At 38.4% G+C, this 24,200-nt stretch overlaps 1 protein-coding gene across 1 annotated transcript; it reads right to left on the reverse strand.

Annotated features, from left to right (window-relative positions):
• Nucleotides 1–3,569: 3,569 nt before the first annotated feature.
• On the reverse strand, nt 3,570–7,937 carry LOC104213509 (sugar transport protein 12-like). Its single transcript, XM_009763030.2, has 4 exons — nt 7,708–7,937; nt 6,543–6,865; nt 4,864–5,487; nt 3,570–4,226 (listed from the first exon to the last, which is right to left on the reverse strand). Exons 1-4 carry the CDS (start codon nt 7,844–7,846, stop codon nt 3,723–3,725), a joined length of 1,590 nt encoding a protein of 529 aa, XP_009761332.1. The 5' UTR covers nt 7,847–7,937; the 3' UTR covers nt 3,570–3,722.
• Between the last annotated feature and the right edge of the window lie 16,263 nt (nt 7,938–24,200).

Here is a 24,200-nt window from a genome sequence, read left to right on the forward strand (position 1 = left end):
GAGAAAAATAATTCTCTCCCTGAATCTTCGACTAAAGGAATTTCTGATTTTTCTAATGATAAAGGAAAAGAAATTTTTGATGAAAAATCTGATTTATTTTTAGGTATGATGCAAATTATTACTGCACACAAATGGTATATTAAATGTACTATTTTGATAGATAATAATTTTTCTATAACTGATATAGCTATGATTGATAGTGGTGCAGATGTAAGCTGCATTTAGGAAGGATTGATTCCTACTAAATATTTTCAAAAGACCACTCATTTGGTGAAATCCGCTTCTGGCCATGCTTTAGATATAGAGTACAAATTGCCTAATACTCATATTTGTCAGAATAAAGTTTACATCCCACATTTCTTCTTTCTGGTAAAAAACCAGCTATATCCTCCAATTATACTTGGAACACCGGAGGTCTTTGAATATGAGTAGGAATAGATTGATCAACTGTTTTACTTCCTGAAGTGGAGGCAATATCAGTTGGTCCTTTCTTAGTACTCATTTCCTTTATTAAAGTAGTCAAATCATCAAGTTTTTTATCAATAGAACCAATATGTTCTCCTAAAATTTTTACATACAAACCCAAATAATTGTTTTGAGAAATCAATTTATTAATTTCTGCAATACTAATAGCTGCAACGTTATCATTAATAAATTTTTGAAAGGCAGTGAAAGTAATACCAGTATTATTAGGTAGAATAAAGGGAGCCTGAGGAGGATAAAATGGTATGAAATGTGTAAAGATTTACTAGGGAAAATCTTATAGTTACCATGAAGTCTACTGTAAAGATTTAGTTTATAGTTTGTAAATCAGTTGAAGTTAATAAAAGTTTTGAAGTTCAGTTCATCTTCAGGGCCTTGCTTCTCGGCCTTCAAGGTACTTATTCTCTTTTCTTTTTTAGTATTTTAAATACTTAGTTTCTCTCCCCAGCCGTGACTATGTCCGGCTAAACGGATTCATATCTATGTTGAAGAACTAATTTCTCTTGCATATTAACCATGAAGAATCCAGACTCTTTCAAAATATAAAGAAATTTTAATATAGTTTCTTGATTTGGTTCCAAGATGGTGGTACAGTCGGTTCTGGTACTACTCTTATTGGCTTTGCCTTAGTGGCTACGTCTAGCCAGCTGTGACATTAAAGCCCGCTGAAGTTGTCAAAAGGGCTACCTCTTTCACAGTTAGAACTGCTAGACACATGGGCTCAGTAAGAGTATGTATCGGGCTTAGACAGGCCCCTTGCTTGGGTAAAAGGATATAGATCCTTCCATACAGTCATTAAACTATAATAGAATTTCCGTATATTTCGAATCCTTATTGGTCGTGCGGACTACCGCCAACCTTTAAAAGTGTACTACAAGAAAATATATAAGAGAATATATATACATAAGATACAATATATACTACAAAAAAATATATAAGAGAATATATATACATAACATACAATATATACTACAAGAAAATATATAAGTAATAAGTTATAATATATATACATAAGATACAATATATATACTACAAGAAAATATATAAGAGAATATATATACATAACATACAATATATACTGCAAGAAAATATATAAGTAATAAGTTATAATATATATACATAAGATACAATATATATACTACAAGACAATATATTATGCATGACAATTTAGTATTTTACTATTATTTTGTTATTTTTCTTTTTTGTCAAGTACTTTAATAATTAGATCTACATATATACTACATATATATTTTTAATATAGCCATGATACTACAAGAAATTGCCTTAAAAAAAATCGCTAGGCCCACGAAGCCCACGAGCCCGGCCCGTTTAGCCCAGGACCATATGGGCTTAGGCCCGTCACGGGCCGGTTCCACCCGTTGAGCCCACGAAGCCCGGGACTGCCAGGCCCGGGACTGCCAGAGCCCAGGCCCACGAAGCATGGCCCGTTTGGCCTACGAGGGCCCGGCCCAGAATACAGCCCTAGGCGAAATTGGTTGTTCATCCATTACATTTGGTTTGATCGCTATGATTTCTTTTAATTCAATTATTTATTGCTCATAGTTCATTCATGTTAAATTAAATTGCATACCCTTTAATCGCATATAAATTCAATTGTTACTCATTTCAAGGATAAATAAGAACTAATATGGTTTTTAAAATGTTTTGTCCGCCAATGCGTAAAACTTTTAAGCTCAATTGATAATGAAGGAATTAAGAATCGCCGTCAGTATATAAAATTTAATCCCATGTGAATTTTGATTCCTAATGCGAAGTTGTGGATATTCACTTCTAACTTAGTACGGAGAAATAAAAATTACTTTATCCACACTAAAGAACTTTATCAGGCTTTTGCCTGCGTCTTTTTCCTTTTCTTTGTGCTTTTCTTCTTTTATTATTGTCCACTAGATGTCATATTAATTAATTAAAATTAACATTATTCACGCAAAAATAATTAGTGTGATTAAACTACTTTTTATTAAATGTTGCATTATAGTTATAGTAGTACTTATTTCTCTTCTCAAATGTGAGGAGTAAATGATTTTTTAGGAATACGTACATAAGAGTAATTTTGAAAAAATAAATTAAATTTTTTTATTATATAAATGGACACTTATTTTGGACCAAAATTAAAAAGCAAATTAATCACTAATTTTGGACGAGTAATAACAAAGTTATCACAGTTTCGTGAGTTTACTACTCTGCTTTATTTGGTAGACTAGAACCAAATTCGTACTTCCCATTAAGAATCAAATCAGATTAGAAAAGACACTTTGTACTTGCATAACTATCTGAACTCAATGTTTACATCAAATAAAATAGAAGCTTGCAAGACTTAATTGTTTTATATATTTTATCACTTAAATCATGATTTAAGTGATATATATTTTAACTTTAATTTATATTATAATATGTTAAAGTTATATATTTATCGCTTTAATCATGGTATTTGATGTTCAGTATCCGCATTGTGACCCAACTAAATCCACATTTGCATTGTGAAGTCTCACATTGAGGGTAAAACACTCACTAACAAAGTCAACTTCGTACGTTTGGAATCGAACCCGAAACCTCTTGTTAGAATGAAATAGTACTTGCTACTCCACCACAAACCTTGTTGGTCTTCAGTAATTTTATGTAAGTAATGTTGGCTTAAAGTAAGTTAGGTGGAGGGCTAAGTTTTGAAGCTTTACTTCGTGTCACAAAATTAATAATCACTTTAAAATATATTTATACAGTATCGACCTATTATATATAGTACTATTTTTCAAAATAATTTGACAATTGTGTCAAATAGCTTCATAATAATGTAAAAGAGTTACTACTATTATGCTTTTCTTGAAAATTTGAATAATAAATGAATCTCAAAATATATCCATATCCTAATGTCCAAATCAAATCTTCTTTGGAAAATTAGCGAGCACATGGATTCTACCATCTGCTATCAGTTGCTCTAATTTTTCGACTATTATTTTGAAAACATCTAAACAATAATATTATTTTTCCTTATAATTTCACAAACGAGTTCATTCAAATTAAATCAAGGAACAGACAACTGCACTAATTAAGGAATTCTATAATAATCCTTGAGGTTGAAATTGAACCCAATAAATATGTATTTTCCAATGCAAAACAGAGAAGAAAAACACTTCAATCTAACAACATCATCCCAATTAAAACATTACATAAACTCCCTTTTCATCTTTTTCAAAATTAATACTCTAATATAAATCTTTATCTCAAACTAATTTGTGCCCATTGTCACTCTTTCCCATTTCAACAACAGCTCCATTTGAACTTCCTTTGCCAAATCCAGGATAATCAACTTCAGTCATAAACCTAGACCAAAACCAATGTTCTTTCCACACAATAACCATCTCTTCAATAGGTACATTCTTCGTCTCGGGCAAGAAAAAATAGATAAAAATGGTCATCACGAACACGAAGAATGCAAAGAAGATGAACAACCCGAACTTCAAATGACACAACAATGTCAAGAACACTTGCGCGACGATAAATGTGAAGATCATATTGACTGAAACATTAATACTTTGAGCTGCAGAACGAATTTCGAGTGGGAAAATTTCACTTGGAACTAACCATCCAAGAGGTCCCCATGACCAAGCAAATCCTGCTACATAAGCACAGATGAATATTACCACAACTATAGCATACCACTTTGGTAAATTTCCTGCATTCCCATCTGTTCCAAACTTCAAACCTATGCAAATTGCTACTGCAATCTACACACAAAACAAAGTTCATGTTAGTAAAAATATACGAAAGGGAGTTTTGGAGCGATAGTAAAAGTTGATCCCATGTGATCGAATGGTCAAGCCATGGAAACAACCAGTGGTGGAGCTAGGAATTTTAATAAGGGGTGCCAAAATATTAAAAAAATGCACAAAAAAATAAGGGAGTCAACATATAGTATATATACATAAAAATAATATTTTAATCTAGATACTGTAATTTTCAGGTGAAAGACTGTCAATTTATACCCTTTAGCATAAGGCCGCTCCACCATTGGAAACAAACTATTGCAGAAATGCAAGATTAGGCTAAATAGTGTAATTTTCAGGGGAAGGGGTGTCAATTGATACCCTTTAGCATAAGGTCGCTTCACCATTAGAAACAGCCTATTACAGAAATGCAAGATACGATTATATATAACAATAAACTCTATATAATCCCACAAGTAGGGTTTGAGGAGAATAGTGTGTACGCAAACCTTACCCTACCCAGGTAAAGAAGGTAAGGCTATATATAATAAACCAAATATGGTCCAACTCTTTCCTAAACTCCGTGCATAACGAGAGTTCAGCACACTAGATTGCCCATTTTTATGAAAATATACAATAAAATGAGGAATTAACTTACTTGACAAATGAGCATTTGAAAGCCACCTTCAAGGAACAAGAATCTTCTTCCCAACTTATCAACATAATAAATAGAAACAATGGTTGCAACAACATTGACCAGACCAGTAATAACAGCAGACATCAAAGAAGCATCAGCACCAAAACCAATAGTCTTGAACAAGACAGGGGCATAAAACATGATCACATTAATTCCAGTAAGTTGCTGGAAAAATGGGATAACAATAGCCATAGTTAAATGAGGCCTATACTTCTTTTGCAATAAATTTCTCCAAGGATGTTCAACTTTCCTAGACGCTTCACTAGCCGCGACCAAATCATTAAACTCTTCGTCCACATCATCGACTCCCCTTATTCTCCTGAGCTTCGTCTTGGCTTCCTCGTTGTTTCCACGTTCGATCATGGAATTTGGAGTCTCGGGGAGGAGAAGTGAACCGACGCTGATGATCAATGCAGGAACCATAGCACCACCTAAGCTCAAACGCCAACCCCAAGAGATCTTAGCAAAGAAATAGTTCAATATATTGGCTACAAGAATACCAATTGTGATTGACAATTGAAAGCCAATGTTGAGAGCTCCTCTATACTTGTATGGAGCCATTTCAGATAGGTATAAGGGAACAGACTGCAGCCAAAATTACCAAAAACATGTTAATCAAACAAATGGAAGAAAAAAAGAACCAATTCTAAGTAAAATTCAAAGGGAAAACACCAAACAAAATGAGCAAAATGGGAAATTTGTGTTTGTTTCAAGAACAACAATAACAACAACAACAACAACAACAAAAAACGCAGTGTAATCCCAGGGTCTAGGGAGTGTAGTGTATACTCATACCTTACCCTCACCTAAAAGGTAGAGGTGATGTTTCCGATAGACCCTCGGCTCACGATGTTTGTTTCAAGAGGATCACATATTCTATGTCAAGATTAATGAAACAAAAAGGGTACATTATTCTTGATTATATACTAAATTCTATGATTTGGTGCTCTCTATCCAATTAAGGTTACTACATTTTAAACAAAACAGTGAGTGTTACAACTTGCTGAAGTATAATATATCAGATTTCACATACAAAAATTATAAAAACCAAAGGAGTAATAAATGAATTCCCAAAATCTAGTGGTGGAACATAAACCATTGTGTTTTCTTTAAGAAAAGTTGTTTTCCTTTTCAAGAAGGGCAAATGTGCAAATTGTAAAAGTTGTGGGGGTCCTCATATTGAATTTTTAAACACCATCTTTTCTGTTCAAGTGAAATCTTCTGAGTCAAGAATTGACAACACAAAATAGATTAAGAAAAATATAAAACTAAAATACAAAAGAAGAAAGATATGCAGAGTATTCTTTTATGACGAAATTTGCCTTTATCAACATACTTCTACTGCTCATTAAGTCAGTCTACTTACTGAAATTCAGACCTGAACTATAATAAAGTGTTGACCGAAAAAAAGTAACATTAAAAGTAAAAGGCAACCCGTACACTAATCTCTTGCTATCTACGGGGCTTGGGAAGAGCCGGACCACAAAGTTTTATGGTACGTAACTTTACCATACATTTCTGCAACAAGTTATTTTTACGGCTCGAACCCGTAACCTCGTGGTCACATGGCAACAACTTCATCAGTTACGTCAAAGCTCCGCTTCTAACAATAAAATAAAGAAGGGAAAAGAAAATGTTACCTGATTGGCGAAACCAATACCAAAACCAAGCAAAATACGGCCAACAATGAGCATTGAGACACCACGAGCAAAGCCATTGATCAAAGCCCCTGCACAAAATAAGACACCACCAAACAGCATAGAGAGTCTTCTTCCTAATTTTCTGGTGACAAAAGATGCCACTAGAGATGAAACAAGTGCAGCCAAATACAATGATGATGTGAACATTGTCAATATTTGGCTGTCAAATTTGCAGTATTGATTAGTTGATATGTCTTCCCTTTGCTTTGTGTATACAGATGGGAAGAACCTATGCAAGAATGAGTTCATTGATGTCACACCCCCTGGTTCCAAAACAAAAACATAATTAAAAAAAAAAAAAAAAAAAAGGTAACAAGTTCATCTTTTTTTTCCAATGTAACACAAGATTTAACAAAAAAGGCCGGGGAGGGGGGGGGGGTGGCAGCCCAATTTATAAAATACCCTGCATTAACTACGCAGGGTCTTGGGAAGGGTCGCACCGCAAGAGGTGTTATGTATTCAGTCTACCCTGATGCAAGCACAGTGGTCTGGCTGATTCAACGGCTCGAATCAGTGAGTTCAACTAAACTCAGTGGAAGACCCAAGATTTTAACATAACGGAAGCATCAATATTTTGCTCAACCAGTACTCTCTAAAGACTTTTAGTATTTAGGGTGTCAAGTTATTTAAATTAATCATTTTCAAGGTATATATATTTATATACAAAATTTCTGTCGAAATTTACGAGGTCCGATGACCCGTCAATGTTATACATAGGTCCACCTATGGCGGAAGATATAGCATATAATTAACGGATTCAACTAAACTCAGATTTTTTGAGACGGAATATAGATACACGCGCGGGAAAATCACTAAAATTTCACAAAAATAAACAAAATTTTGAAAAAGTGTAGTGCATTCAATGGTAAGAACTTAAAGGCTGAATTCATCAAGTTTATGTTTTTGATCTGTCTCTGCCGGGAAGTCATTATTTTCTTTCCAAACTATATATGTACGTACTCAAACAATTAAAATATATATATATATATATATATATATATATATATATATATATATATATATATATATCCATTGACTTTAGATTTTGAATTCGCCTCTACGTACACATATACATATATACAAACAAATACAAACACAAACGTACCAGAAATTCCGATATCATAACCAAAAATCAGACCACCCATAGCAGCAACAATACAAGTAATAGTAACATAAAGAGTTAAATTTCCAGGATATTCTTTCCCATTATTTGGATCACGGCTAAAGCCACCACCACCAGCCATCTTTTCTACTGCTTTTTTGATAATCTATTAACAAAAAACAAGAGGAGCCAAACTTGAGAAATGAAGAGAAAGAATAGGAATATAGAGGATATGAAAAGGCAAATGGAGGAGTATATATAGAAAATGAAAGAGACTATTATGTCCAAGATTGAGATATTCAGACTATATACTTAGCTGTCAATTTTATTTTTGAATTTTTTATTAGCTGTCATAAATCTTATGTCACATTATAAAGCTTTAAAGTTACTTAAAATGGTGAATCAATTACCAAAAGAGTAATAATATTCTTAATCATTAATCAGAGATATTGGGTTCGAGCTTGTCTAGTTATAAAATCGTCTTTGTTAGATAGCGTTTTACCCTTAATGTCAAATTTTACGGCATAAATACGAATTTAATCGGGTCGCAATACGGGCACAGAACACCGAATAGGAGAAAAATGATAAACTTTTGAAATTATTATAGGAGAAATATTATAAAAGAGGATAAACTTTATTCACTTAACAAAAATAATTTTTCTAATACTAATATATTTTCAATATTATTCTAATTAAAGATCTAAAATTTAAATTTTGTAACCTTCTTCTCATTATTACCAAAAGAGTAATGATGAACTTTGCAAAACATATTGACTTACTATATTAATTGTATCAATTTTCAGAAAACGTATCAGGAAGCATGAAATTATATAGGAAAATTACTTATGAAAGAGGATAAACTTTACTCACTTAACAAAATAGTTTTGCTGATATTAATATATTTCTATATTATTCTAATTAAGGATCTAAAGTTTAAATTCTCTACCTTCTTCTCATTACTATCCTTAATGGTACTCTAAAAAATTGCAAGAGAACTACTCTTATTTGAAGCTTCATATCGTTTTTTATCGATTTTTTTAAAGTCTAAAACAAATTTTTTAATAAGATATGTTTAAAACTTAAATTTGAATATTTAAAAAAAAACAAGAAATCAACTTGCGATTTTGCAGTGTAAAATATTTTTTATATGATCAGCATAATGAAACATATCATATAGATTAATTGTTGACTTAATTTTTCAATAATTAATCTAAACTTTATATTAAACGATATTTTCTGTAAGTAGTCTTTGTTTTAATTTGATAATGTAAAAAATATTTACATTATCCGTATGTAAAAGTTAGTGTACTAATTAATTCAAGTTGATGAGGTGGAATTCCCAGCGTGGCCTGTATACGTCAGCAATTAGTCATCAATTTTATCTTTATCCTTTTAATTAATTATTTTGGGAAGTGAACTGGCACCTATGTGCCAAAAAGTTTTCCACCCAACTTTGTGGTATTTAAAAGAAATTGTATAGTAGAAAACTTTTTTTGCTTCTTTCTAAATGGCATAGGTTTGGTGGAACCTCGTTAAAATTATATTTTTTTCAGTTCATAATAAGTAATTTTCTAATATTTAATATACCCCTTAAAAAATAATAACTCATAAAGAAAAAAAATATTATCATTAATTAAAATTTGCATATTGTTAACTTGATGCTTTGGGATATGTAAATAAGGACAGATTAAAAAAATTAAAGTTAATTCATTCTTGATTATTTAAAAAGAACACTTAATTTGAATCAAAATAAAAAGGCTAAAAAGTCATTTATTATGAACCTGATGAAGTATGTTATTTCTTTTTTTGTATTTACTTTGTGTGTGCGCACTAGTTAACTACCGATATTCTGTAACATAACTCAACTTTTTTTTATAAAAACACAAATTTATCCATGTTTGCAATTGCGATAAGCATAATTTCTTTTTTTCTAAATTTAAAGGAGTATGCAAAATTTAAAAGACGGATAATATGGATCGAAGAAAATATTTGTTCGCCGCCGTTAATTTAACATGATCCTAGTATGTGGCTTGTGCTTACATATATTTTGCCTTGCAAAAGTGTAGAAAAATAGTAAGTATACATAATTGCTAAAGTAAACAGTAAATCTGACCAAACATGTAAATGAAGTTAATCTTATCCACATTCGAAATTACTTCGACTGAATATTCTATTTTTTTTTTAAGATAATAACTAAGTCAAGGGTGTATTAGAAATAATATTTATATTTCCTCAAAGTAAGAATAAGGTCTGCGTATACATTATCCTCCTCAAACTCCACCCTGTGAAAATATACGAGATATGTTATTATTGTTGGAAGTTAATAACTACTAATTTGTTGAGCAATCTTTTAAGTAAGGCTACAACAAAAAAACATTATTTACTTTTCAATGTGAGAATAATCATAGACGGTTGTGCCATGGGATATTCATGACTTCTACTTGGAGCTACTATTTAATTGATTGAAGTCTTATTTTGTTCTTATATAGAGAGAGTGTTTGCATATTCTTACAAATTGAATTTTGATAAAAATAGTACTCTTTTCGTCTCAAACTAACCGTTATTTTAGCTTAAAATAATTATTACTTTAAGGGATTCAAAACTAATTCGTTAATATTTTTCAATTGCATCCTTATAATATTAAAGAAGAAGTAGATCCCTTTTAATACTGTTCAATTCTCAAAAAAAATTAAAATGGTTAATCTTCTCTGTTTCCGTTTAATTGTTAGGATATGGTTTCACACCATTAAGAAAATATTAACATGAGTATTATGGCTAATCTATCCCTTATTAATTCCTTAATCTTCGTCCATTTGTGTGTCTCTTAATTCTAGAACAATTAATACTAAGGATAAAGTTGGAAAAAACAATTAAGTCTTTCTTGATTTTCTAAAATGACAAGTATTTAGGAGTAATCATTTTTGATATACGTGACAAAATGGGAACAAAGAGAGCAGTACTTAAATACAATTAATTTTTTCTGATATATGTATGTAATATTTTGACACTTCTGATGGATAGCTGTGACTTAATGGAGTCTTTGAAATTCGATCTTAAATTTCAATATGTATTACATTAAATTGTTAAGGAGTAAGTTACATTAGGCACTGATTTCATATCTTTTTCAAAATAATGTTCAGTTTTTTTTTTTTACTTTACATAAATACTTGGTATGGTTTAAAGCATTTAATGCTAGTTAAAATATATCTTTCTACTTCCATTTTAATCATAACAAAAAGAAAAACGGAAAATATAACCAAATTCAGTTTCATTTATAAGATGAGTGTATACGGTAAAAATCAGCGGTTCGATATTACGGTCACCAAGGCGCCTCAAAGAAACTGCCCCCATCCCCCCCCCCACCCCCGAAGGCTTGAAGCTTAGTTCGGGGCTACGGCCTCGAGGGTTCTCAATAATCTACTCGAGGTAGCGTAAGCAACGGTCGACCTCGAGACAGGGTAGATCAGTGGCGTTGGTGGATCGGTGTGAGGTTCCCAAAGCATGTGACTAGAGCTGACAAGGTCTATTAGGCTAGTCCAAACCGGTACCATGCCATTAAATGGTTGTACTAGCCCCATGTCTTTGTGATGAATGCACTTGTACTATGTTGGGATTCCCCCTCATATATAAAGGGCATCCTTGCTATTTTGTAGTCATGTGATGCTCAACATTAAACACACAAGAACATTCTCTCTTCTCTCTAACATATTCTCTTGATCTCATTACTTCCATTTATTGCTTATATTCATTGTGTTCTATTTATTGTTCTTCATTTATTGCTTATCATTGATCATAAAGAGCCACCGCCGTAGCTCTCATAACTCTTCTCACTCCCTCGATTGTTCTAAGCCGGCCATTTGATTCGACCTCGAGACCCTATACACGACAGCTCGAAGCCCCGATCTCCAACCGTTCGGTTAGTTGTCATATCGTTTTTAAGCTATAATCTTGCCTTCTAATCTTTTACTTAGCATCCATTGCTCAACAACTAGCATAAAAATAGATCACATATTTTTAAAACCAAAAATCAAATTTAATTGTTATTACCATTTTTATGGTAAACAGTTTGGCGCCTCCCGTGCGGCTAAAAATAATAGTGATTATTTTCTTGCTGGCTTAACTACATAACGCAGGTTACCTTTTATACTTTTTCTTGTCCAAGATCTTTGATCTCATGTCAAAATGTCTAACTCAGTAAACAACAATCTTGAGGACCATGGAGAGAATGGTGTGGATGTTCCAGGTGTTGGTGTACCACCACGAAACCTTGAGAATGCACCAGAACCAATTTCCGTGGACGCAGTCTCACGCGATGCCCAGCACGTCGATATAAGCTCCCACACTAACAATAGCGTACATCAAGGAGATCAACAAGAAGTCCAAAAAACCCCAGCTCGGGAGGAACAGGAGGTCAGCCTTCACATTATTTCTGAGATGTTGCAGGCACAACAGTTGGCAATCGCTCAGCTGCAGAGCCACCAAAAAACCCCAAGTACAGCGGCCCCGGGAACAACCCCTTGGACCGAACAGGCACCAGAAAGATCAAGCAACAACGGGTCGCCAGCCGACCCCTCCATCGTAAAGATGCTCGAGGACCTCACAAAGAGGATTGAGTCAGGCGAGAAAAAGATAGAAGCCAACGATAAGAAGGTCGAGACCTACAATTTTAGGGTCGACCAAATTCCGGGCGCACCCTCGATCTTGAAGGGTGTAGATTCAAAGAAGTTCGTACAGAAGTCGTTCTCGTAGGAAGAAACTCCAAAACCCATTCCAAAGAAGTTCAGGATGCCAGACCTTCCAAAGTACAACGGAACCTCGGACCTTAACGAATACATCACCGCTTACACTTGTGCAGTGAAGGGCAACGACTTAAAGGACGACGAGATTGAATCCGTCCTATTGAAAAATTTCAGAGAAATTCTTTCAAAAGGGGCAATGATGTGGAATCACAACCTGGACCCAAACTCGATAGATTTATTTGCCATGCTGGCAGAGTTTTTCATAAAGGCACATGCTGGCGCCATCAAAGTAGCAACAAGAAAATCCGACGTCTTCAAGATCAAGCAAAGGGAGAATGAGATGCTGCGAGAGTTCGTATCTCGCTTTCAAATGAAACGAATGGAATACCACCAGTTTCCAACGACTGGGCAGTGCAGGCCTTCACTCAAGGTTTGACGAACGAAGCTCGGTGGCTTTGAAACAGCTGAAGCAGAATTTGGTTGAATACCCCGTCGTGACTTGGTCGGATGTTCACAACCGATATCAATCAAAAATCAGGGTCGATGATGACCAATTAGGAGCCCCCTCGGGCTCGGTATACCCAAGTAGGCTTCTGCGAATAAGCCAAAGTCAAACAAAGAAAGGTACCAACCATACACCGAAAACAGGAGAAACATCCCAAGGCGTAACATGCCCCGGAATGATCGAAGAACTGACTGAGGGCAGAACCCTCGGGGACTTGTCAACAGAGCCGGGTTCGATAGGCATACAAGGCCGGTGGAGGCACCCCGCATGTCGGAATACAACTTTAACGTCGATAATCAGATATCGTGTTCACCATCAGTAAAATCAAAGACACCAGGTGGCTAAGGCATGTACAATCAGATCCTTCGCAAAGAAATCACAACTTAATGTGTGAATTCCTCAACACGCACAGCCACAGGACCGAGGATTTCCACCAGCTCCCGAAAGAAGTAGCCTGACTACTCAGCAAAGGTTACCTCCAAGAATTCCTCAGTGACCGGGCCAAAAATTAGTTCCAGGAAAGAGAGACGACCAAGATGAATGAAACAAATGAGCCACAACATGTCATCCACATGATCTTGGGAGGCATCGATGCCCCACAAGAACCTATGATCAGAAGGACAAAAATATCCATCACCAGAGAAAAGCGAACTCGATGTTACATACCTGAGGATGCTCTCACATTCAACGACGAGGACATCGAGACCTTGTCTCGGCCTCACAACGACGCATTGGTAATCTCTTTCCTTGTAAATACATTTCAAATTAAACGTGTACTTGTGGATCCAGGTAACTCGGCCAACATTATCAGGTCGAACGTGGTAGAGCAGCTCTGACTGCTTAACCAAATAGCCCACCTCTCGAGTCCTCAACGGATTTAACATGGCGAGCGAAACAACAAAAGGGGAAATCACCCTCCCAGTCAATGTGCCTGGCACAACCCAAAATGCCAAATTCCATGTCATCGAAGGTGACCTGAGATACAATGCCTTGCTCTAAAGGCCATGGATACACTGCATGAGAGTAGTACCATCAACCATTTATCAAATGATGAAGTTCCCAATAAAGGACAGAATAAAAGCCGCGTACGGGGAACAACATGCAGCAAGGGAGATGTTCACAGTACATGACGTGGCGCCGACACCAGTACCTCCACCTTCGAAGGAGCCAAAGGATAAGCAAATGGTAAAATAGCAATAACAAGCTACACTCTCGGATACCCCAGACTGAACAAAACAAAGGACTGTACCGAGTCCTCATAACAAGCGATTGAATCACATCGAGATCTGAAGCGCTGTCAGCACTAATGTATGGCCATCTCCCTTTTTCAGTTACATTTTATACTAACCTAAATGCAAGTATTCGATTGAAATGGCTGAAGCGCTTCCCAACTAGAAAGCCTTAGGTTTTAAAAGCATGTGTTGCACTCTTTTCCTTTGACCGAGTTTTTATCCCGAGAAAGGTTTTACCGGCAAGGTTTTTAACAATGCAACATCTATATGCTACCTAAGGAAGACCCAACAAGTATTCAAGGCTTCTTTTGCAATCAACCTCAAATACTAGGGGGCATCCCCCTGGAAGGTCACCTACTTGGAGAAGCCAAAATGCACTAAATGGGGTCTCGATAGGAAAATAATGTACCGGGCCAAACGGCCGAACGAACCGTGTCTGCATAGAACAACCAAGCCCATAACAACAAAAATGTGTATACTTGTACCAGGTAATCAAAGAACACTTTCCCCTTCATCAAAGCATTTCACGTTTCAAGGAAGCTCGGTAATTCTTGCAAAAAACGGCCCCAGGGCAAAAACACATCCCAAATACTCGGGGACTGGCGTCAATAACTCAAAACCTTTACACCCCTGGATTGGAGCTTCAAGCTCATAAGCCCTCAATAAGGCAACATCAAGATCACAAAACGGCTCTAGAGCCAAAAACATCCTGAACACTCGGGGACTGGCGTCGAAAACTCAAGGCCACATGAACTCCGGGTTGGAAACTCCGAAATCCTAAGCCCTCAAAGAGGAAATACCAAGTTTACAAGTAATAGCTCCCGAGGATCCCGAGCCAAGAAACCCTCGACAACTCGGGGACTTCCGCCAATCGCCACCCCTATAGACTTATCAAAACCCGAGGCTACAAGACCACGTGTGGGCAACCTCGATCTCGTAAGACCTATATAAGGCAATAACAATATTTGTAAGACCTCAATCAAGGCATGAACCACACTTGTACCAAGTGACAATATCTGTAAGACCTCAAGCAAGGCATGAACCATACTTGTACCAAGTAGACAAAACTATAAGAACTCAAAGGCATGTAAAACTGTAAGACCTCAAAGGCATGTAAAACTTGTAAGACCTCACTAAAGGCATAAACCCGATCTTAAAGTTAAGGCTATATATCAAACTTGTAAGACCCCTAAAAAGGTATACCCTCGATATAGACGCCGAAACTACTTCACTCGGGGACTGAAAGGCTTCGGCCGAACACAAATGACTACGGTCACAAGGCTGTACCAGCCAAACTAACGTGACTCGGGGATGCGCGACCGTCGCTATAAAATCACAGGCCTTCAATTACTTCAAAAATACTTTGAAAAGAACCGGTTAAATAGGCTACCCTCGACATAGGTAAAAGAGCTTCGACCATGTAAGCTCCAAACTATAAGGCTTCGAGATACTCAGCCGCTGAGACAAACCTCCCGAGGTGCTCGATCATTACCATATAACAACTCACAATCGAGGTTTCTATCGAACTATCGAAGAGTGAGGCAAACACAATTCCAAATGGTCCTTAACAAGGGAAAAATAAAGCCTATATAAGAGGTCCTACCGACCCAATACGTAAGAGCCACTGTCACCAGCCTATATAAGAGGTCGTACCGGCCTAGCCCATACAAAAGGTCGTACCGACCCAACACGTATGAGCCCAAGTGCCAGCCTTAAATTCAAAAACTTGAGGGTCGAATGAGCTCGAGTCAGTACTCGACTCGGAGACTGAACCCAAAACAGTTAACTAAATATGCCTAGGAGAAGAAGCATAAGAGCTCAAACACCGGCTTATAATAAAAGGTCATACCGACCAAGCGCGTAAGAGCCTATGGGCCAGCCTAATGAGCCCCAGGGCCATACCATGAATCTGAGGGTTCCTTTTAACTCGAAGACCAGTTCATCTGGCTAAAATCAAGGCAAAGAGAAATGCATGAAAAATAAAACTGCGAGGCTTCCCTTTATACATATATGCCAGAGAATACAAGCTTCATTTACAAAGTCCTTTGAAAGCACTCTATGCAAAACAAGGAAAGAAAGGCCTAATTTAATCTATGTCCCCCTCGGGGACTATGGTCCGTCAGCCTTTTTCTCGCCATCTTCGGTATCAGACAGAAGGAACTTAGCATCATATTCTTCCGCAGTCGCCTTCTTTATCTCTTCCGAGAGATCGAAGCCCCTGGCATGAATTTCCTCGAGGGTTTCCCTCCGAGATTCACACCTCATGTGCTCTTTATTCCTACTCTCCTGGTCGAGAGCACTCCTTAGCTCAGCACGAGCATCGGCAACATCCTTCAAATAGACATCCACCTTTTTATCAACCTTAGTTTGGATTTTTATGGCTTCAGCTCGGGCATCTACGACTTCGGCCTTTATCTTTAGGAGCTCGAACTCGAGCCGAGGAATCATGTCAGTTCAGACCAAGTTGTTCTTGTGAGCGTTGCGAAGTTGCACTTCGAGGGCAGAGGCCTTGGCCAAAGCATCATTCTTAGCCGATATTTGGGTGTCCACCCGAGCTTTTAGCCTATGGCGCTTGAGCTTGGCTTGACCAACTTCGTTTCTAAGGCGTTCCAGGTCCTCCGTCTTTTTCTGCAGCTAAAGTAAACGAAATGCGCACTCCCTTGAAATAGAAGTTACTTGTTCCTCGAGGTAGCTTTCGTACTTTAGACTACGACTCGCCTCATGCCACAAGTGTGCCAACTCGCCTTCCCTTTCATCGCAAAGAAGTCTAAGGGATTTCTCCCCATCTACGGCTTTTCGCAATCTGGCCTCACGGTAAAGCAGCTCAGATTTGAGCTTATTAAAAACCCGTGGAAGAGAAATGTGGTAAGAAAGTGAAAATTACAAAACTATAAAACCAGTACGAACGGCCAGAACCTACCTCTGAGTAATGCCGCTGAGCTTCCTCGAAAGTTGAACGTACATCTACTGGTCTGGCTCCATCTACCCCGATAGAACTCCCCCGGTGTGGGACACGGTCACCCAATATACGCGCCCATTGGACTAGAACATCCCTCAAAATGCCTTTTATGGGAGAAGAAGCCGACGGCAGAGAACCCTCGTTCCTCGAAGTACCTTCGACGGTAAAGGAAGATGGCAGCAAAGGAGGGACTATTTTTCTAAAGCCAGAGACCTCGTGTGCTGCAGGTTCTACCGATACACCCTCTTTGAGCCTGTGGGCTAGACTCATCTTGCTACAATTACTATCGTCCTGTAAAGGCCTTTTCCGCTTATCGTTATTATTTTAATCCCTCGGTCACAAAGCCGACGACCTTTCTCCCTCTTCTAGAGGGCATGACCTCGCTTTAAGGGACTCCTCAATGCCTACGATGACAGAGTTAGTACGCAGAAAGAAAAAGTGCCCTTCCGAAAAAAGGGGGAGCAAATCACATAGCACGTATCGTGGTGTTTTGCCTCCCACCTATCCTTGGTCAAAGCTCACCACTTATGCTCATTGTAGGCCGAGTGGGTTTCAAAATTCCGAGCCTAATCCGGTAGATTGGGTACCTCGCACGACATCCATGAAGTTGTTGTAGAAAAGAAAAGAAATGCGCATTTACAGAGCCCGCCTTCGCCATAAGCAAAACTACGAAGGCACGAGTATACCACTTAAGTGTAAAATTCCATTCCTCAGAAAATGGCAGAAACTCCACAGGGATAATATCGATAGTCCACACTCGGACGAATCGGCTCATCCTCCCCGATCTCCATTTTCTTCGTCGTCAATGACAAAAGTCATGGTGGATCGGCATCGTAGGGTTAGCAGACCTCGATGGTAAAAGAGCCGGCACAACCTGATGAGATGACTAAGAGTGAATTCAAGACTTGTTTCTTCTGCAAAGAACCTCATCATCAATACTATCTGCCAAAATGACCGGTGAATCTGTGCCAAGATAACCTGGTGCTTTCAACAGAAGTCAAGCACAAAATGCCCCTCGAAACAAAATGCCCAAAGGCAGAACTCCCTTCTCCTTGCCGAGCAGACCCTGATGTAACATCCATGACTATGGTAAAATTAGAAAATTAGAGCGGGAATTTGAGCAAGGGAGTCAAAATTTAAATGATTTAGGACCTAACATAGGAAAAGAGAACTCTATAAAAGAGGATAATTACTCAGAATAACGGAATCTTCAAAAGGGCGAAGGCAACCCAATATATGAAAAAAACGGCGACTATCCGCCTACCTCAAAGGCCAATTAAAAATACTGGATTAAAAATACTGGAAAGCTTTTATCGCTTTGAGAATATGTGCCGGCGGGATCGCCTCGGTCATTTCGTAACCATGTCATACACTTGACACCGCCATACGATGTTCTAGGGTCAAAGACCCCCACATCAACCAAGCCTCGAGATGGTACCCAATCTCGAAGGCCTTCGCCAAAAAGAAGAAAGGCCCTAAGGAGCCATCAATATCATTACAGGCCTCGAAATGGTACCCGATCTCGAGGATCCCCGTCAAAAACGAAGAAAGGCTCTAAGGTGCCATCAATATCATTGCAGGCCTCGAGATAATACCCGATCTCGAGGACCTTCGCCAAAAAGAAGATAGGCTCCAGGAAGCCATTGGCATCATTACAAGTCCCGAGATAGTACCCGATCTCGAGGACCTCCACCAAGAAGAAGACAGGCTCCATGAAGCCAATGACATCACTACACGTCCCGAGATGGTACCCGATCTCGAGGTCCTCTGACAAGAAGAAGATAGGATCTAAGGAGCCATTAATATCATTACGAGACTCGAGATGATATCCGATCTCGAGGGCCTCTCTCAAAAAGAAGATAAGCTCTAAAAACCTACTCATATGGGCTTAGCCTCGAGGTACCATTTAAACCCGGGTAAGCCCTCATCCGGGATCTATCTACAATGCCTTAAGGCTATCTACACTAAGTTCAAAACAAGTTTCCTAGAAGCTCGAGCCTGAGCGAACCCCCATTCGGGGAATGCTCCCGAAAGCCTAAAGGCTATCTTTATTTTCAGGCATCTAAGCAACCCCCCCAATCGAGGACTATTACGGGGTCTAAAAGGCTAAGTCTCGTACTGAAAGTTTGAAGCCCTACTCTCATTCAACTCGAAGTCGGGGATCCCAACGACCCGAGTTTATGAAATCGATTCGGGCTCGGTCCAAGGAATGACAAAGGGTTCTACGGGGAATCGTGTTAATCAATCAAGAGCCAGAAGAAATACTTGCACCCGGGCTCGATATTCGCACCAATCGGTGGGGTCATGCATTCAGGTTCTTCACAAACGCAAATAAAAGAAATATAGCATAAATCAGAGACAAATTGAAGAAACATCTTTGTATTCATAAGCACATGATTACAAAAGCCCACGAAGGATCCTTACATATAATTACAAAAGCCCACTAGGGGTCCTTACACAGAAACAAATAAGCAAAAAAAAGATACATATATAATAAAAGCCAAGAGTCTAATCTATCCTCGGCGGTCCATCCTCGGCGGCAGTATCTTCGAGCACCACCTCCTCAGGGGTCTCGTCTTGATATTCCAAAATGGCATATTCAAGGGAGAAGATGGAAAAGAGGAAAGTGATGGAGAAGAAGAAAGTGATGCAGAAGAAGCAGAAAAGGATGAAGAAGTGGCTCGGTGAAAAACCTGGCTAGTATGGATATCGCCAGCACTACTATTGTGAAGCCACTTCTTGAGACATTACACCAGTACGGGATGCAACAGTTAGTAGACAGTACCACCCCACTCCATGGAAAGCAAAAGGAGTGAGGCGTCGCACCGGGTAGTCAGGAGAGATGAGTAGAAGTTCATAGTCCTCATATCCTCTAATACGAGGATAATTTGAGATTTCTCTCTCATCACCTCGGGACAACAACAACAACAATAACAAATCAGTGCAATCTCGCTTGGTAAGGGAGAGCCCTGGAAAAAAGGCCATGGCGTGACTGATGAGAACGCCGCCATGCAACCTTAAGGCCACGGGCCTCAAGCATGGGAAATAACAATGGATGAGGGTGAGGAGAAGAGACGGGTAAAAGACTGTTACAGAACATTCGAATGAAGAGTCGGTTCAAGGAGGATTCCATTTATAGAAGGGGTGGCAGTGTAACCGATGGCGCCATCAATGTCTTCGAAAGACGTATCTGCAGGCACAATTGTGATGACCCAAAAGGTCATCACTTATTTTAGAAATGAATTCTGCGTTCCGAGGCCTTAAAAAATCTCTTTCTTTCTCACCTCGATTTGCATGCACAGTTCGGGGGTGTAGCTAGAAATCCAATATGTGAAAATCTGTGAAAAATGATGAATTTCGACTTTAAAATGAATTTAATTTGACTTCGATCAATATTTTGGGTAAACGGACTGGACCCGTTGACAGTCCCGGAGAGTCCGTAGTAAAATATGGGACTTGGACGTATGCCCGGAATCGAATTCCGAGGTCCCAAGCCCGAGAAATGAATTTTTGAAAGAAATTGTTTTGCTGAATTACTTATGAAGTAAAGAAAAGAATTTGTGTTTAAAACTTGATGGTATCGGGCCCGTATTTTGGTTCTAGCGCCCGATACAGGTCTTATATGTGATTTAAGATGAGTCTATGAAATTTGGTAAGAGACGGACTTGAAATGACGTGAATCGGATCGTATTTGAGAAAATTGAAAATTTTGAAGTTCTTGAGAAATTGCATCATTTTGATGCTAAATTCATGGTTGTTGATGTTATTTTAGTGATTTGAATGCACGAGCGAGTCCGTATGATATTTTTAGGTTGGTGTGCATGTTTGGTTTGGAGCACCGAGGGCTCGGGTGAGTTTTGGATAGGCCACGGGGTGGATTTTAGACTTGAAAAATTGCAGGCTTCAGCTATTTCATTGCAGTCCTGCAGGCTTCGCATTTGCGAAGCCTGGCTCGCAAATGCAAAATAGCCCAGGCCAACCCTTCCTCGCAAATGCGAGATTTCCCTTCGCAAATGTGATGCTCCTCATTTGGGCTTGTTATCGCAAATGCGACTGTCTTTTCGCAATTCCGACTTTGCAAATGCGAAAGTTTCCTCGCAAATGCGAGCTTAGCAGAGCCTAGGTTCGCAATTGCGATACCTGCAACCTGTAAGTTCATAACTTAGACGCATTTTCAACCATTTTTTACATCTTCTCAAAACATAAACCCCCTAGGGCGATTTTTCAAAGGCAACTTCTCTTCCTAATAGATTATAAGTGATTTCTAACTAGTTTTCTTCAATCCTTAACATCTTTTCACATGATTTCAACTCAAAATCAATGATTTTCATGGGGGAAATTGGATGTTTTGTGTAGAACATAAGTTTTTCAAAAATTGGGGATTTGGACCTCGATTTGAGGTCCGATCTCAAAATAAATTATATAATTGGGTTAGTGGGGGAATGGGTAATCGGGTTTTGCTTCAAACCTCGGGTTTTGACCATGTGGTCCCGGGGCGATTTTTGACTTTTTGGGTAAAACTTTGGAAAACCTATTTCCATGCATTAGAATTGATTCATTTAGCGTTTATTGATGTAATTAAGTAACTTGTGGCTAGATACGAGCGAGTTGGTGGTGGAATCAAGAGGTAAAGCGATAGTTGAGGCTTGAATTGTGTTCGTGACATCGAGGTAGGTGTTTGGTCTAACCTTAACTTGAGGGATTAGGAGTCGTGTCTTACTTGCTACGTGTTAATTGTGGAGTACTACGTATAGGCATGGTGACGAGTATCTATACGTCGGTGTCAAGCATGCCCGTGAGTCTTGTAGTGTAATTGTTATGACTCTGTTGCGATTTATTGCGCTTCACATGTTATTATCATTATTGTTCCCTTGTCGGGATGTTATTATCATTATTGTTCCCCTCCCGGAATATTATTATCATTATTGTTCCCTTGCTGGGATGTTATTATCATATTATTGTTCCCTTACCGGGATGTTTGTTTGATATTATTGATCCATTTCCAGGACTTTTTTTTTATTGGTGTTTACAAAAGAAATGGGAGCGGGTTGCACGCCTGCAATGGTAATATGTGAAATGGGAGCGGGTTGCACGCCTGCAACAGTAATATGTGAAATGGGAGCGGGTTGCATGTCTGCAATGATAATATGTGAAATGGAAGCAGGTTGCACGCTTGCAACGGTAATATGTGAAATGGGAGCGGGTTGCACGCCTGCAACGGTAATATGTGAAATGGGAGGGGGTTACATGCCTGCAATGGTAATATGTGAAATGGGAGCGGGTTGCACGCCAGCAACGGTAATATATGAAATGGGATCGGGTTGCATGCCTGCAACGATATTACGTGTGTGCATGTTTCTTCTATTTCCTTATTTTTGCTGGTAATTGATTTATGGCATTCCTTATGTTTCTCTACTGTCATTCTGTTGTTACCTGTTACTCCCTGCAGCATGTTTCCCTGGACCAAATTTAATTGTAACTATTTGCTTCTATTTCCGCTGTATATGATTTAACTGCACGGGTTTATTTGGTAGTCTGGTCCTAGCTTCGTCACTACTTCGCCGAGGTTAGGCTAGGCACTTACCAGCACATGGGGTCGGTTGTGCTGATACTAAACTCTGCACTCTTTTGTGCAAATCCCAGTATTGTAGACTTCGGACCGCAGTGAGATTGTTGTTTCTTGTTCATCAGGCGACCCGAGGTAGTTCGACAGGCGTCCGTAGACCTTGGCGCCTCCTTCTATCTACTAATCCTGTTTCTTTCATGTATTTCCAGAGAGAGTGTTGTATTTCTTTCTTTCAGACATTTATTTGTAGTACTTCTAGACAGTCTGTGAAGTTGTATCACCAGTCTTGGGTAGATTTGTTATGGATTGTTATTAGCAGTATTATTAAAACTTTGCAATGCAGCCTTTACGCTTATTCAATTCTATTGTTATCTAATTGTTGGCTCTAAATTGTTATCGGATTAAAATTGAAAACATAGTAAATAGTTCAGTTGGTTGGCTTGCCTAGCTTTCACTAGTAGGCGCCATCACGACTCCCGATGGTGGGAAATCCGGGTCGTGACAGTAATTAATGCATTTTTGGAAACTGGACTGACGGCAATATTATCGCTTTGGAGAATAAGATTTCGGTAGTGCATTAAATGATTCTGGAAAGATGAACAGACGAGACGCCTCAGTTATTACAAAGGCTTACGTCATGAGTATGACATCATCGCGGGAAGCTCGAAGAGATGGATATCAAAGTCATTTCTTATCGTTCCACTCTAAGAAAAGCGGGGACTATCTATACACGGCAAAAATCAGCGGTTCGATATTACAGTCACCAAGGCGCCTCGAAGAAACTGCCCCCCCCCCGAAGGCTTGAAGCTTAGTTCGGGTCTCCGGCCTCGAGGGTTCTCATTAATCTACTCGAGGTAGCGTAAGCAACGGTCGACGTCGAGACAGGGTAGATCAGTGGCGTTGGTGGATCGGTGTGAGGTTCCCAAAGCATGTGACTAGAGCTGACAAGGTCTATTAGGCTAGTCCAAACCCGTACCATGGCATTAAATGGTTGTACTAGTCTCATGTCTTTGTAATGAATGCACTTGTACTATGTTGGGATTCCCCCTCATATATAAAGGGGATCCTTATCATTTTGTAGTCATCTGATGCTCAACATTAAACACACAAGAACATTCTCTCTGCTCTCTAACATATTCTTTTGCTCTCATTACTTCCATTTATTGCTTATATTCATTGTGTTCTATTTATTGTTCTTTATTTATTGCTTATCATTGATCATAAAGAGCCACTGTCGTAGCTCTCATAACTCTTCTCACTCCCTCGATTGTTCTAAGCCGGTCATCTGATTCGACCTCGAGACCCTATACACGACAGTTCGAGGCCCCGATCTCCAGCCGTTCAGTTTGGTTATTATATCGTTTTTAAGCTATAATCTTCCTTCTAATCTTTTACTTAGCATTCATTGCTCAATAACTAGCATAAAATAGATCACGTATTTTAGAACCATAAAATCAAATTTAATTGTTATTACCAGTTTCACGGTAAACAATGA

The sequence above is a fragment of the Nicotiana sylvestris genome, chromosome 9, assembly GCF_000393655.2.
Source record: "Nicotiana sylvestris chromosome 9, ASM39365v2, whole genome shotgun sequence".
NCBI lineage: Eukaryota > Viridiplantae > Streptophyta > Magnoliopsida > Solanales > Solanaceae > Nicotiana > Nicotiana sylvestris.